Source organism: Schistocerca cancellata, chromosome 1 (genome assembly GCF_023864275.1).
Source record: "Schistocerca cancellata isolate TAMUIC-IGC-003103 chromosome 1, iqSchCanc2.1, whole genome shotgun sequence".
NCBI lineage: Eukaryota > Metazoa > Arthropoda > Insecta > Orthoptera > Acrididae > Schistocerca > Schistocerca cancellata.
In genome coordinates this window covers 1,133,342,096-1,133,357,630 of record NC_064626.1, presented here as the reverse complement: position 1 = coordinate 1,133,357,630, position 15,535 = coordinate 1,133,342,096, and the positions used below count along the sequence as shown (strand labels likewise).

At 38.7% G+C, this 15,535-nt stretch overlaps 1 protein-coding gene across 1 annotated transcript in view; it reads right to left on the bottom strand.

The window, feature by feature from the left end:
• The window catches only part of LOC126163098 (putative inorganic phosphate cotransporter), a 168,394-nt gene that overhangs the window by 31,642 nt on the left and 121,217 nt on the right, over positions 1 to 15,535 (bottom strand). The window contains exon 7 of the mRNA XM_049920018.1: positions 3,003 to 3,135. Coding sequence (XP_049775975.1) covers positions 3,003 to 3,135 — 133 coding nt within the window. The remainder of the gene's footprint in view (positions 1 to 3,002; positions 3,136 to 15,535) is intronic.

Below are 15,535 nucleotides of genomic sequence, written 5' to 3'. Positions count from 1 at the left end.
TAATTAAACCTAACTAACCTAAGGACATCACACACATCCATGCCCGAGGCGGGATTCGAACCTGCGACCGTAGCGGTCGCTCGGTTCCAGACTGTAGAGCCCAGAACCGCACGGCCACTCCGGCCGGCACTGGAGCAAGGGACAGGATGGTACGATGTCTGTATAGATATTAGGTAATATGTTCCATGGAAATTGGGAGAGGCATAGAGGGCAAGTACTATGGTGGAAGACGGAGGGTGTAATGTAAGCAACTAATAATTATAATCGATGACGGTGGGTATGAGTGCTACTCTGGGATGCAGAGGTTGGCACAGAAGTCGTGACGTGCCGCATCAAACCGATCAGAAGACTGATGAAGAAAGAAATCTAGGCACACGCAGGATTGGACTGAAAGTCTTTTGATGAGCGAAACACAACAGAAAGGAAATACGAATCACGTTTTCAATAATTATATTAGTACATGAAATCCTATACTGTTCAACGTAATTTGCACCAATACTAATTAAAAATTACTTCCGACTTTTTCTTCCGGAAAAAGTGGTTACCACTGGACGCTAGATCAAGACTGTACAGAGGATGATCAATTCCTTCCCAGCCAAATTATGTGATGAAATTTTGTGTTTGTTGTACCATATGCGGACGGGCATCGTCATAAAGCAAACCGAAAAAAGTCGTTTTATTGAGCGTGCTATGCATTTCGGCTATGCATTTGACTTACGATACAACAGTCGTGTGAGAAGTCATTGTATTACCAAGAGTCAAAACGGACATAAGTAAACATTCACCGTCTATACCGAAACACAATACAGATACGCTTTTTCTGGTTGAAATTGTTTGCTTGGTGTTCAGTTTCTTCGGCGGGGTTAAAGTCTCCATTTAGTTGTTCGTTGTTTCGATTCTAGTGTAATACGAAAAACACTTGTTTGCTCTCCAGTGACCGTTCAGCTTAAAAATTCGTTACCTGACGCTCAAGGAAATCCAAAGCACTGGCCATTCCGTTCGTTTTGTGTACATTGGTTGGTTGATTTGCGGGGAGAGACCAAACTTCGAGGTCATCGGTCCCATCGGATTAGAGAAGGATGGAGAAGGAAGTCGGCCGTGCCCTTTCAAAGGAACCATCCCGGAATTTGCCTGAAGCGATTTAGGGAAATCATGGAAAACATAAATCAGGCTGGCCGGAAGCATCGTCCTCGTGAATGCGAATCCAGTGTGATAAACATTGCGCCACGTCGCTCAGTTTTCGTGAACATCAGACAGCGTTTCTGGAAACCAGCGTGAGCACAGCTTTCAGTGTTTTGCAGTAATTTTATGAAGGACCCATCCTGAAACTTGAGTAAACTGATTAGACAGGGACTAAATGGCAAAGAGTCTGTTTCCTTTGCATTCTGCCTCAACTTTCCGCACCAAGTCACCAGAGATGACAGGTGGTTACTCATTTCACGCATCATCATGAATATTAGTACAGGTATGTTTAAACTCTCTAGGCGATCTTCTTATCATTCCATCCGTCACAGTTTTACCACAGAAAATAGAAGCTGTTTACTCTCTTTTATTAATATTTTCATCTCGAGTCTGTTGTGCTGATTTGGACTATTTGTGATCTATTTCAAAGTAAAAAATGTGGTACGAACATACCAGATGTTGCTATCTCATGATGACGTAACACACCTGTGTACGAGTATGTATAGTAAGTCCATCATCACGCTACGTTCCTGACAATGAAGCCATTTGTGCTTTGAAATCGATTGCAAATAATCAAAAATCAATAAATACAGCTGGCTCAATGTAAATATATTAATAAAATAGGATAAAGACTGCTTGTCCTACGTAATAGATTATTTAGCAGCTGATGTCCCAATCTTCTACAGCTCTGTGGAAGGATCCAAGATTGCTCGTAGAGTTTCTCCGTTGGTTTCATCAATCTGGGAAACAATTTCAACTATTTTCACGTATTTTTCACACAGAAAATGAATCACTGCGGTTGTTTCACACCGACCTGGATTTTTGATTAAGTGAGGCATTTTAAATAATCAAAATAAATGTAAATGGTGTCGAATGCTTTCGTTACTTATTTTCAGAGAACAAACAAGTGTAATAGAGCCATCACTGTTGGTGACATACAGTAATGATTTTCCGAAATGAAGCACTTATCTACCAGGATAATCATCTGAAAAACGAAAGAAGGAAATCAGTACCTAGTCGTATTCTATAAAGCGTAAACCTATCAGAAGTATTGAAACTGGCTCTAAATGTAGAGAAATATGAAAATGTAACAACTGTGTCCCAACTGGCATCCTTATCTAAGGAATTCCTGGGAGTAATAACGTAGATATGTGAAATAGAGTGAACATTTTCACTAATGAATTAAGTTTAGATCGCAAATACTTTATTTTTTGTACTTTACACGTTATTAGTTCCGCCGTTTGCCGACATCAGCTAGTAATGTATGGCACATAAAAATAAATTAGTTTCGATCTAGTAAACTGCCAAAATGATCACTACCTTTATGACTTATTTTGAACAGAAAGGTCACATTAACTCAGTGGCGGGTGGAGCAAATAGTATACTTCTGAGCACTGGTGCAATTCCATAAAGGCAGTCTGCTAAACAAAGAACTTACATCATAAAATTGTGCGACCTACATTGGAATAGTTTTAGAGTGTGTGGGCTTCGTATCAGGCTGGCTAACAGGTGTTACCAAGTGTAGGCAGTGTGACAATACATATATTTGTTTTATTCCCGTAAATTCTCACAAAAAGTGGAATTGCCAGATGCTCGTAAAAACACTGCTTTTATCAATTTAAAAAATTCGGGGAATGAAATATTCAGATAATTTAGCATTTATTACAAGGAAACGTGCCTCATGCAAAAATTTAGATGCTGTTGATTAGCATACACTTTAGGTGATTCATAATTATTATACAAAGACTTTATCACGCCTACTTAGTTTACAGGGATAATATTCAAAAGTGATACAATATGATTAATGTCAATTTTCTTACCAAATGTGTTGATCACTTTCCTCAAAGCTCCAGTGCTGAGCATTTGTCTCCTCTGCACAAAGTTTACAATCCAGCTAGCCACAAGGCTAACGGCCCAGGATACAATGTACGGTAGCGCAGAAAGTATTCCATTCTGCAAGAGAATATTAAACAAATTGTAAGCTTAATGAGTATTTACATTATATAAACATTAATGTTACCAACAGCAAGTTACTTCCAAAACCAGAGTTAAGTTATATTATTATCAAACGTCAAGAAATCTCTTTTTCTTTAGAAATTTGAGAACAAGGTATCTGAAATTCATTGGTGCACTTATGTTCATTTATACTGGCTGTATATAATACTCCTGGCTGCGTCCACGAATAACTTTTCTGTCAGGAAAAGTTCCCAAGAAGAATCTTAGACCCCCTCAGATAATCAAACGATTTGTCAAATTTTGCGAGTTTGTCGAATTATTTGGCTTTGCTTAAGTTGTCAAACACAGGAAGGAGTGAAAGAAATGTCAATAGACAAAAAGTTTCGATTTGACAGATACGTTTGAGCGTTTACTCTTGGCTTTGTTAAACAACAGCCCATTCCCTGCTAGAATTCTGATGTAGCTCATTTTGAGGGAGAAATTGTCAATGCTGTAGCTCGTCTCGTATCAATAAAAGATCACAGGCCATTAAGAAAATTGCAAATATGTTAGATGTTACAACTTTCCCAATATAGTATAAACGATGTAAAGAAAAATTAAAATTCTACGCAAGACGTTATAATCAGGTGCCCAGTGTGCAAATTTTAAAACTTAGTAATTTACTGCGGTATCCAGCTATCGCAAAGTTGAACAACTGAGAGACTTGTCTTCTTTTTCAGTAGAAGGGCAAAGACGTTCTAACAAGTTATTAAAAGTTGGATAGCCCTACACTGCCCCCACGACGTCCGTGCACGTTCCCACAAGCAGCAGCACATCTTCCCCCATCCCTTAGCTGCTATCCCTGCCCCTCCCCACCACAGCCTCCATCTTACCCCCACCACCCACAGACTGCTTATTATACTGTCAGACACAGTTACCGCACACAGTCTGGCCTCACCGGCCAGAGACAGTGGTCATGTGCGTGTGAGATGTGCTTGTGTGAATGTGTGCATGCTTTCCACTTTAGAAGAAGGCCTTTTGGCCTAAAAATCAAGTGTATAGCAGTCTTTTTGTTGTGCCTGCCTGTGACTCAACGTCTCGTCTGCATTCTGAGTAGTAATTTATACTTTTCATAATACTGTCGTTAATCTATCCCAGATTTCCCAGTGTTTTATTTAATTTAAAGTCTCTCCCCACTCCTGCTGTTTTCTGTCTTTATGTGAAGGCTAATCTCAGGTATAACTGCAGATACTTTGATTCAGGTTTTCATCAATAGATAGACTGATTCACAAGGAATGTTTGTGTATATAATTTATACATATTTTGAGCAAATTATCTGAACTATGATGAATGAAAGTCCACCGCCACATTTTTCTGTCTGTTCGTGATGGATAATCTCAGGTATAACTGCAGATACTTTGATTCAGGTTTTCATCAATACATAGACTGATTCACAAGGAAAGTTTGTGTATATAATTTACGACCCCAAAACTTGACAAGTCGTCTAGACATAGATACCTAATGCTACCCATGCAAAGCCAGGGTGGTTCACTAGCTTAGCTATAAGTACTCCTTTGCATCATCATCAGCCAATTCAATCATTAAATGACATGGCCTCTTCGAGTCGTGGATTCAGGTAGGCTTTTAGCAGTCTTCTCCAAGTGGGACGGTCTTGGGCAGTTCTCTGCCAGGTGTTACCAGCGTCTTTGTCCCATCTGTCTGGTGGTCTTCCTCTAGGCCTCCAATACTCTCTCGGACTCCACAATATTAGCTTTGTCCATCTGTTGTCTTTTCTTCTTGCGACGTGGCCAGCCCACTGCCATTTCAAGGAACCTACTGTCTCTAAGATGTCGTTAACCTTCGTCACAGACCGGATGTCATCTGCTCTTTCCCTATCCTTTCTTGTATAGCCCAGCATTTATCTCTCCATGGCTCTCTGTGCTGTCCTAAGTTTCCCTTTTGTAAATGAGTTCAGTGTCCATGTCTCGCAGCCATACGTCTTCACAGGAAGAATGCATTGCATCATACTAAACGTTAATTGCTGTAGGCACAATTCATCTCAGAAAACTTTTTCCTACCAAACTAAATACTGTTACTTAGAAACAACATTTCAACACTGAATCTAGAACTACGTAAATCAAAATAATGTTCTATTGCTTAGAATTAAGAAATGTGAGAGGGAAACTGGCAGTAAATTAAAAAAATTTTAGCAACCACTATAAGCCTATACACTGGCCCAATTTCAGCCTTCAGTATTACAACCCCAGACTTCGTGAAGATGCAGAATGTTCCACATGCCTGCCGGCCGCGGTGGTCTAGCGGTTCTGGCGCTGCAGTCCGGAACCGCGGGACTGCTACGGTCGCAGGTTCTAATCCTGCCTCGGGCTTGGGTGTGTGTGATGTCCTTAGGTTAGTTAGGTTTAAGTAGTTCTAAGTTCTAGGGGACTTATGATCTAAGATGTTGAGTCCCATAGTGCTCAGAGCCATTTGAACCATTTGTTCCACATGCCCTATAAATATATAATTTACTTTCCTCAAATTTTGGTCGATTTGCTTCTGAACACAGTGCACGTTTTTGTATCTAAAGCCAGGCAGAGCCATCTATAGGTGGCGACAGTAGCTAAATAATAGGTTATACGCAGGCCTAATATCAAAAACTATCTCAGTGCCTATATTCCGACCAAAATTTTTCTTGTTGCTGCTAGTGTACACAGGAATCGCCGCTGTTTACTATTTTTTTGAGAAAAAAATAATGCTATCATAAGCTATTTGAAGTTAGTCAAATGCAAACTGAATGGGGAGTGAGCAAGCAGACGACACCCTTGACTGCAAAGAGAAGTGTAAATTAAATTTTCCTCGAACACGGCGGACTTGTAGTCGCCCAACGAAATTTTAACTTACGGATGTCCAATTGCACACTTTCTCTCATCTATTGCCTTAGTCACACATATATAATTATCATCATCTTAACAAGTCTACGTACATGTCGAAATAGGAATTCCAACCGAACTCTTTCTGCTCATTCAGAATTAGATCTGGACTCGCTTTTCGTCAGAATAAATTTTAGGCTCCTCCAAAATGTTAAGCTATAGTTCCTTTTGAAATAGAGTAGGATGTTCAAATTTTGTTCAATGTTCGTGACTGATCCTCAAGAACGTTGTGACAACGTTTGCTTTTTTTCTCTTTTGATCATTTCTTTCGCTGTTCAGTCGTTGTTAACAACTGCGGTAAATACAACTCATCAACAGGCTCTAGACTTTGTAACGTATTTGATTCCAATTGTTACTATAATGTTCTGAAAAATCAGTTTGTTTAAGTCCACGACCGATTTTAATGTTACTTGCCAATGTTGGTATCTACGAGACAGTCGCACATATGATACATAACCTGATATACAGTTCTTAATAATAGTTAACTGCAGGCAGGATCGTGGTCAGTGGCGTCAAACAATAATACTCTAAACACCAGCTAGTTGACGTATAGAATAAAACATGTTTATTAAAGAGCGTGAAAACAACACAAAAAGCGACTCTTTCGCAACTGCTAAATGCTAACCGCACCTCACCACGTCACTCTTCAATACCAAAATTATTGTGGATAACTGTTGAAAAATTCATAATTCTATGTAAAGTTGTAGTTCACCGTAAAATTTTACAAGTCCAAGAGCTTCTGCTCAGAATTCAAAGTTCACCAGACCAGCAAGCGATATATTTGCAACTCCAGATGCGATTCTGCAAAAAAGTTACAGTTCCTGTAATAAATGTCGAAACTGTTCAAAATTTTCAGAATTCTTGTGTGAAATTTTAAAAATCCATAAAACTGTAGCCCGAAACATTTCTGCCACTTACAAACAGAGACAGACACGGCATTCGTGAAAACATATGACCGTTCTCGTTCAACTCTCGGAATGAACTGTAGCGTGACAGTGTGTCCAATGCCCTTAAATTGACGTGATCTACATTTGTGAACTGTTACTAAACTATTACGTATCGGTTAGAACTAGAATTTTACCAGATTGAAATTAGATTTTTGCTGGGATTCTTCGTTTTCTGGTTATTCACATTTTAATCGGTGAGATAGTTAATTTACCCAAGTTGCTATCAATTATCATTAAACACGATGAAATTCACATGATTATGGATATCTCTATAGTCTAATCTCTTTTGTGATAAAATACAGGGTGTTTATAAATGAATATCGGGGTTTTAACGCTTTATAATATTTATTAAATTAAACGTACAGTTATAAATGATATGTCAAATGAAAGAGCAACTCAAAAAGTTTTACCAGTAACCTTATAAATGTTCAATGTGAGCACCATTTGTCACACGGCACATATCAAGTCTATGCCGAGTTCCGGATAGGCCGCAAGGGGCCCAATGACAGGGCTTGCTTTGCATGGCCTCCACGTTCACCCGACCTAACATCATGACATTTTTTCCCTTGGAGCTTCATCAAGGATCGTGCGTACGTGCCTCCGCTACTAGCAGACCTCCCTGAATTAAGAAACCGGATGGAAGCAGCTGTTGCTACAATCACTGAAGACACACTTATCAACGGTTGGGAAGAACTCGGCTATAGACTGAGGTGGTCTGAGGCGTCTTGTCACGGTCCGCGTGGCTTCCCCCCCCCCCCCCCCCCCCCCTCGGAGGTTCGAATCCTCCCTCGGGCATGGGTGTGTGTGTCGTCCTTAGCGTAATTTACGTCCGCAGCTCGTGGTCTTGCAGCAGCTTTATCGCTTCCAGAGCACGGGGTCCCAGGTTCGATTCCCGGAGAGGTCAGGGATTTTCACCTCCCTCGTGATCACTGGGTGTCGTCTTCATCATCATCATTCATCACCATTACGGTCGGAGGAAGGCAATGGCAAACCACCTCCGCAAGGACCTTGCCTCGTACGGCGGTGCGGGTGTCCCGCATCGTTCCCCTACGCGCTGTCAAGGAGATTGGGACTTCATCATCGTCAGATGAAATAGTGTGTAAGCTTAGGGACCAGTGGCCTCAGCAGTTTGGTCCCATAAGTCCTTACCACAAATTTCCAAATTTCGATGTAACAACTTGTAACACCACAGCTCTTATGCTGTATGGATTTTTTTTTTTTTGCTTTATTTATTGTTACATTGTTGATCGTCTGTAAATGTGTTTGAATCGATAACATAAAATTGTGAACTTTTTTCTTTGTCAAACCTTTGATGTCGTGATTTGATTCTATGCAAAGTAGTGTATCTGCAATTTAAAGTTCTTTGTCCCATTTGGAGGGAACAAAACTTACTGTATATAATTGTAATTTTGAAAATAGTTTCTGCTGCTCTAACTGTTAGCTTCAATCTTAAAACATATGTGTGTCAGAGGTCATTGCACTCGCGTGTGGCTAAGTCTAGGTTGCGTTTGTCCATTGTAGTTACATATACCTACTTTCATAAACGAGAACGTTAATCTTTCTCTTGCCTAATTAGGCTGGCGACCGTTTCCTTTATTTTATAAACAGTATAGCTAGGCAAAGTTTTGTTTGTTACTATACAAATATTTACGTAATTCTGACTTTCATTTCCGATAAGCCACCTCCGTTAGGAACAACACGGTCAACTTAACAAAATTCCTCTCAGAGGGTAACACTGCTCTGTTGCTTTGTGCCATAGTTGCTTTTACAAATTAGTTTTATGTCACAACCTGTGTCTGGCATTGAGGTTATGGTACAGTAGTAGCAGACAGGGAGTGTTATACGTGGCGCCGCGTGACAGGACGTTGTTCAGTTGCACCTACAGACGGAAAAAATTACAAGTAGTTAGCATTTTACAAACATAGAGTGAACATAAAACGTCCAGCGGCACGAACCTGTACATTACTTGACAGAACTAGTAGTGAAAGTTCAGTTTAAATTAAAAATAAAAGGTATTAGTACTCAATAATAGCTAAAATGGACAGGAAATTAGAAATAAATGTAGACACGTGAGAGCAGAATGCAACCGAGAGCAGTTCAAGCAGCACACCAACAGATGGCATGACGCGCGAGTTAAATTACGTACGTTATCACGCAGACGTTAATAAACAGATCGAAGCTATGTGTGTAGCGCGTACTAAGCAAGACAATGTAGGCGATGTTGTCGAAGACAGTGGCTATGCTGATGTATCAAGGGATATGTTTGAATCACCAAAACCAGAAAGGGGTGTAGGATCGGAACACGAAAAGGCAGTAGAATCTAAAAGTGAAAAGACAGTAGATCTGACTGACTTGCTTAGAATACTGTCTGCACAAAATGACAATATTAAGGCACAAATTGCAGCACAGGGGCAACAAAATGCAGCACTAGGTAGTGATATTAGTAAACAAATGCAAGAGCAGGGTACCAGACTTAGTAAACAAATTGAAGAAGTCAACTCAAGGGTAGGAACAGTGAGTAATGAAATCAAAAGTATTAAAAGCGAAATTACTGTCATCAATGGCAATATTGCCAATGTACAAGGACAAATTGATGACATTAACGAAAGATTTGACACTGAAGTAATTAAAATTCAAGATCAAATAGAACCCTTAGTCTGTACTAAAGTGGATGAAAAGGTATTCGGTATTAAATCCGAACTACAAACAAAATGTAACATAGAATTTGCACAAATTAAGCAATCTGTAACAGAAACAAGTAGAGAATTAACCAAACAGATTGTTACTTGCGAAAAGAAGTGTGAACATAACACTTCACAAATCCAAGGCAAAATGTATGACTTGGAAAGAAAAATACAAACCGGACCTACACATTTTACTGAAAAAATGCCTTTCAGTAAAATATTAGAGGGCGAGGAAAAATTCGACCCAGCAAAGAGGCATAACGGATGGCACCCCCTAGACTTTGTAAAGAATTGCGAAAGAAATTTTCCTGAATATTTGTCTGATCAGGAAAAAATTAATGTTGTAATTAGTGCACTAACGGGAGAAGCAAAAAGGTGGGGGTTGAATCTTGATACTAACCAGATGTCTTTTGAAACCTTTAAAAAAAAATTATTGACGAATACTGGTCAGAACAAAAACGAGACCAGTTGTGGCGTGAATTTCTAATGGCCAGACTGTATGATGTCAGAGGTAGGCAAACCATGAAAGAGTTTTGCGAATCATGGTACAGAAAACTAATACACCTAAAAGCAAGAAGAACTGAAGCCAAGATCGTTTGGGTTCTTTGGCAGAAATTGCCTGAGGATTCGAAACGATATGTTGGGAGTACACACAGAAGTTTTTCTGCGTTCTTGGAAAGGGTAGAGGATGAAGATCACTGGCGAAGAAATCGCGAGTACCGTCCCCATAATAACAATAATTATTCGCGAGAAAGTAATGACCAAAATGAACGACCTGAAAACGAAAGATATCGTGTAAACGCGATTCAAAGAGGTCGTGCGATAGGTAGAGGAAATTATACGACGCACGGCAGAGGATACATAGCACGGAATTCCCAAACTAGAGACGAAATGGAAAACTAAAAACCGCGTGTGTTATGGGCCGGATTCACGCGGAAACCGGTTTTGGGCCCAAAGAAAAGATGCCAAATATTAGATTCGAGAAGGAAAGATGTAAACTACGGGGCAGGAAGGTTAAGGGCGCGCCTATAGCAGACGGGCGCGGAGCAATACATAGTGGCGTTCCCAGTGCGAAGTCACGTGACCGTTTGTGCTCGGGCCAGCGGTTGCCGGAGCAGCGTACATTGCACTTGGCAGCAGACACAAATGGCAGACGTCGGAACAAGATGGCTGCCGTAGAGAGAGAGACAGAAGAGGCGGGATCGGACACTTCCGATGGCCGGTTTCAGTAGTAGATGAATGTAGAAATGAAAATAAAGTTAATATGTCATATGATAATGATAACTCGGTATCGGAATCGTGTGAAAAGACTTTATTAAAGAATAAAAGGGAGCCAGAAAAGGCGAGTGAAAAGGAGAACATTTGTACTGTTAATGATGTGTATGAGGTAAAAGACGTAGATGTGGGGGAGGTTGTGATGAATAAAGAGGAAAGGGAGGTAGAATATGCCACGCAAAAGACGTGTGCACAATTAACAATAGGTAAAAAAGAGGTAGAGGAGGACGTTCGTAATCATGACATTATGAGCAGTGCAGATGAAATTATTGTTGATGGAAAGGTGTTTAATAGTTTTGATGCAGAAGGGTCTAGTAAGAATTTCGCACGTTTACATGAAAATGACAGCATGGAAGAAAATGAAATGAAAGTTATTGAAGTATGTGACAATTATACTAAGTATGAAGTTAAGGCTGAAATCGTTCAAAGTGATATAACAGAAGTGCCTGACTGTCCAAACGATGTGCATTGTGTAGAAAATGAGTCGGAAAACGAAGTGACTGAAACATCTAGTGATAATCTGCCTCACTGTTTAAAAGTTGCCTCATTGCTCGAATCTGATGACGAAATAGAACCTAGCGATAGCTCAGATGAAGGAGAGACGACAGATACAGATGAGTTTTTGGAGGTAGACAAACATACTTATACCTTTACAGAAAGAGGTTACGAAAAAATTAACGACATCTTTTCGAAACAAAATCCGGAATGTGTAACTGAAACAAAACCGAAAGAGCCGCCGGATGATACTATATTAGGGCGGGCTTTACTAAATGGAATGACAGAAATAGATTTACAGAAACCTAAAGAATGTTCAGAGATAAATATAGTAGACCGTGAACTGTTAAAGATCTGTAAAGATGTAGAGGTCCACAAACCCAAAAAGCCACCTGATATACAACTGAAATCAGTAGGTAATATTTCCTGGAAAGACATTATGGTTGAGCAGGATTTATTATGGGAAGAACAGGAGGAAAATGAACAGAGAATTATCAAACAAACCATAATACCTGTAAAAGTTTGTAACACTGAACTGCAAGTACTTTTAGACACAGGATCCCAAATCAGTGCCATATCAGAATCTTTATTTGATCATATTTCATGTAAACCAGGGTTAGTAATAATGTCTGTTAGTGGAGTGAAAATTATAGGAGCTACTGGTAGGTCCAGCAAGCCCATTCAAAAACAAGTATTGATGGACTTTGAAATAGGAAACCAAAAATTTGAACATGATTTTTTAGTGGTCCCTGAACTAAGTGCTGAAATGATTCTAGGTATTGATTGGCTAGACAAGGAAAAAGTAATTGTAGATTGTGGTAGTGGAACTGTTAAGATTAATAGGGAAACCGAAACAATAGAAATTAAATTTGAAGGTGACAACCAGGTCCAAGCTGTGAATGTAGAACCCATTTTATTAAAAATAGAATCTGAAAATGATGGTTTATCCCAACTATATGAAATATACCATGTGAGAGGTTTATTTCAGGATGATCAAAAAACTGACAGTTTGAGGGAAATTGTTGGTGTTATCCAAGGAATATCATGTGAACAGAAAGATGATTTATTTGATATCTTGAATAGTAATAAGAAAGTGTTCTCTGACAAACCAGGTGTCGTAAACAACTTTGAATACCGTATGGATATCCTGGAACATGAACCATTCTTTGTTAGACCAAATCCAATACCTATAGCTAAGAAAGAAGCGGTACAAGCTGAAATTGATAAAATGTTGGAATGGGGGGTAATAGAAAGAAGCAATAGTGAATACAATAGTCCACTTATTATAGTCAACAAAAAGGATGGAGGTGTAAGAGTAGTCATTGATGCACGGACATTGAATGAAATTGTCAGGAGAGAAGTAGACCGACCTGAAAATTTAGACGATTTATTACAAAAGTTCCATAATGTAAAATATTTAACTAGTTTAGACCTCACTGCTGGATATTGGCAAATCCCATTACACAAAGATTCTAGGAAATATACAGCTTTTTTGTTTGCAGGAAAGTGTTACCAATACAAAGTTGTATCATTTGGTTTAAATACCTCTGTTTCTGTTTTCATTAGGGCTTTGGATTCTGTGTTGGGAAAAGAACTTTGTGCCAGATTGACTGTATATGTGGATGACCTATTGATTGCTACTGATAACTGGGAAGAACATTGTGACTTGTTAAAGAAAACCCTTATTGCTCTTCAAGCAGGGGGCATGACTTTAAAGTTAAAAAAGTGTGAATTTGTGAGACAAGAAATTAAGTTTTTAGGACACATAATAACCACATCTGGGATTAGCAAGGACCCAGAAAAGCTGAATGCTATTGAAAAGTGCCCTCCTCCAAAGAACAGGAAACAGTTGAAAGCATTTTTAGGTCTTTGCGGGTTTTACTGCAAATTTGTGAAAGGGCAAGCTTTTAACAGCCCACATTTGAATAGCTTGTTAAAGAAAAATAGTGTATATATTTGGACATCTGAATGTCAGAAAGATTTTGAAAATTTGAAAACTGAGTTAGTAAGGGAAAACATTTTGCATCACCCAGTTTTAAGTGAGCCATTCCACATGATTACCAACAGTAGTGCTTATGGTATTGGTGTTGAAATATTTCAGGAAAACACAGAATCTGGGGAAACTGAACATAATACCATTGCTTTTGCTAGTAGAACTTTAACTAAATATGAGAAAAACTATACTATTTCAGAGAAGGAGGCTTTAGCAATCATTTGGGGATTAAAGAAATTTAGGAATTATTTATGGGGACATAAAACTATAATTCATACAGACCACAAGGCATTAACCTTTTTAAAAAACTGTCGACTGTTTACCGGCAGGTTGAGTCGATGGGCCCTGTACTTACAACAGTTTGATTATGAGATATTATACATTAAAGGTAGTGACAATTATGTAGCTGATGCTTTATCACGGTTGCCTGAGGGTATGAACAACTTACCAAGGGAATATAATGAAGATGGCAAATTTCATGTAAGATTTATTAAGGAGGTTCCAGGTAGGAAAAGAATTGAGCAAATTTGTAAAAGTATGAAGTTCCACCAGAATGAGGATGAAATTTGGAAGTCAGTGAAAGTTAATTTTAGTAATCCGAATTACCCACAAATCTGTAGATTTTACAAGATATTTAATGGAATTTTATACAGGAGAAAGAATACCAGCACTGAAGAATGGAAGGTGTGTTGGCCTAGGCAATTTGAGACTGAAGTAATTGATTATTTTCATCTTGCCTTAGGGCATTGTGGTCCCAAGAAGTGTATCGAAAAATTAACTGATGTGGTTGTGATTAATGTAGGTGCTACTAAGAAAATTACTGAGAGAATAAGATCTTGTGATGTATGTCAGAGGGCAAAAGTAACAAACAAAAAAAAATCAAGGTTTCATGCAGAATACAGTACCAGAGGACACATTAGAATTATTGTCAGTAGATTTGTATGGTCCTTTACCTAAAACCTTAGGTAATTGGTCTTACATTGTTGTAGTGTTGGAAGTGTTCTCCAAATTTATTAAATTATATCCAATCAGGAAAGCCACTGCTAAAGCAGTCTTTAGCAAGATGACTGAGTATTTTAACACCATTGGTAAACCTAAAGCAGTTTTGTCTGATAATGGACCACAGTTTACCTCAAAAATCTGGAAGGTATGAAGCAACATGGTGTTCAAGTTAAATATATTTCAGCTTACCACCCGGCTAGTAACCCTATCGAAAGATAAATTTAAGCTTGGAGATTATGTCTTAGTGAAGACCCATGAAAAATCAAGTGAAATTAATAATGAAATTTCTAAATTCAAATACATTTACAATGGGCCTTTTGAAGTGCAAGGAACTCCACATGCAAATGCTTATTTTCTTGTGTACCCTAGGTCAAGGAAGCCTTTAGGAGTTAGAAATATAGTCGACCTGAAATTATATGTCCACAGAAGCCAATGAAGAATTAAATGTAAAACCCTCAGGGGGCAATGCACTCTTTGCATTGTCAGGTGCCTGACGAGCACCAGGGACCCGAGTCGTTGCTAGCACTACTTCCGTTTCTTTTCGTGCTGCCAACCTTCCTCTTCATCATTCAGAACTTTTACTATCTTCCTTCCTTCTTCTCTATCAGAGTGTATTGAATAGTGTGGAAATAATGTAGAATACTGTGGGTACACTAGAAAATGACCAAGAATAATGAAAGTATGGTGGGTATTGTTAAAGAGAAAAGGAAATGGGAAAGTAATTGGAAAGAGAAATATGGATGAGAAAAGAATAACTTACTGGAAAGAAAAGATAAATGAATACTATAATATGACTAAATGTAAATGTTTTTGAAAATAGGGGTAAATATGGTATTGAAAAACTGTATGTTGTTTAAAACTGTGGAAATGAACCTGGCTAATGTGTGTAAGATAGATATGAGATGTATATGTCTTGTGCCACAAAAAGGGTTGGCAGAAATCGCTTGCAATAGTATATAAAATTATTGTCCTGATCTTGATGTATGTAATGACCTAACAGTGTGTGAAAAAGCAATGACAAATGAGTAGTCAAAATACTTAATCCTAAGCTTGATCCAAAGTATGACATTTAATTTTTCTCTTGATTAATGT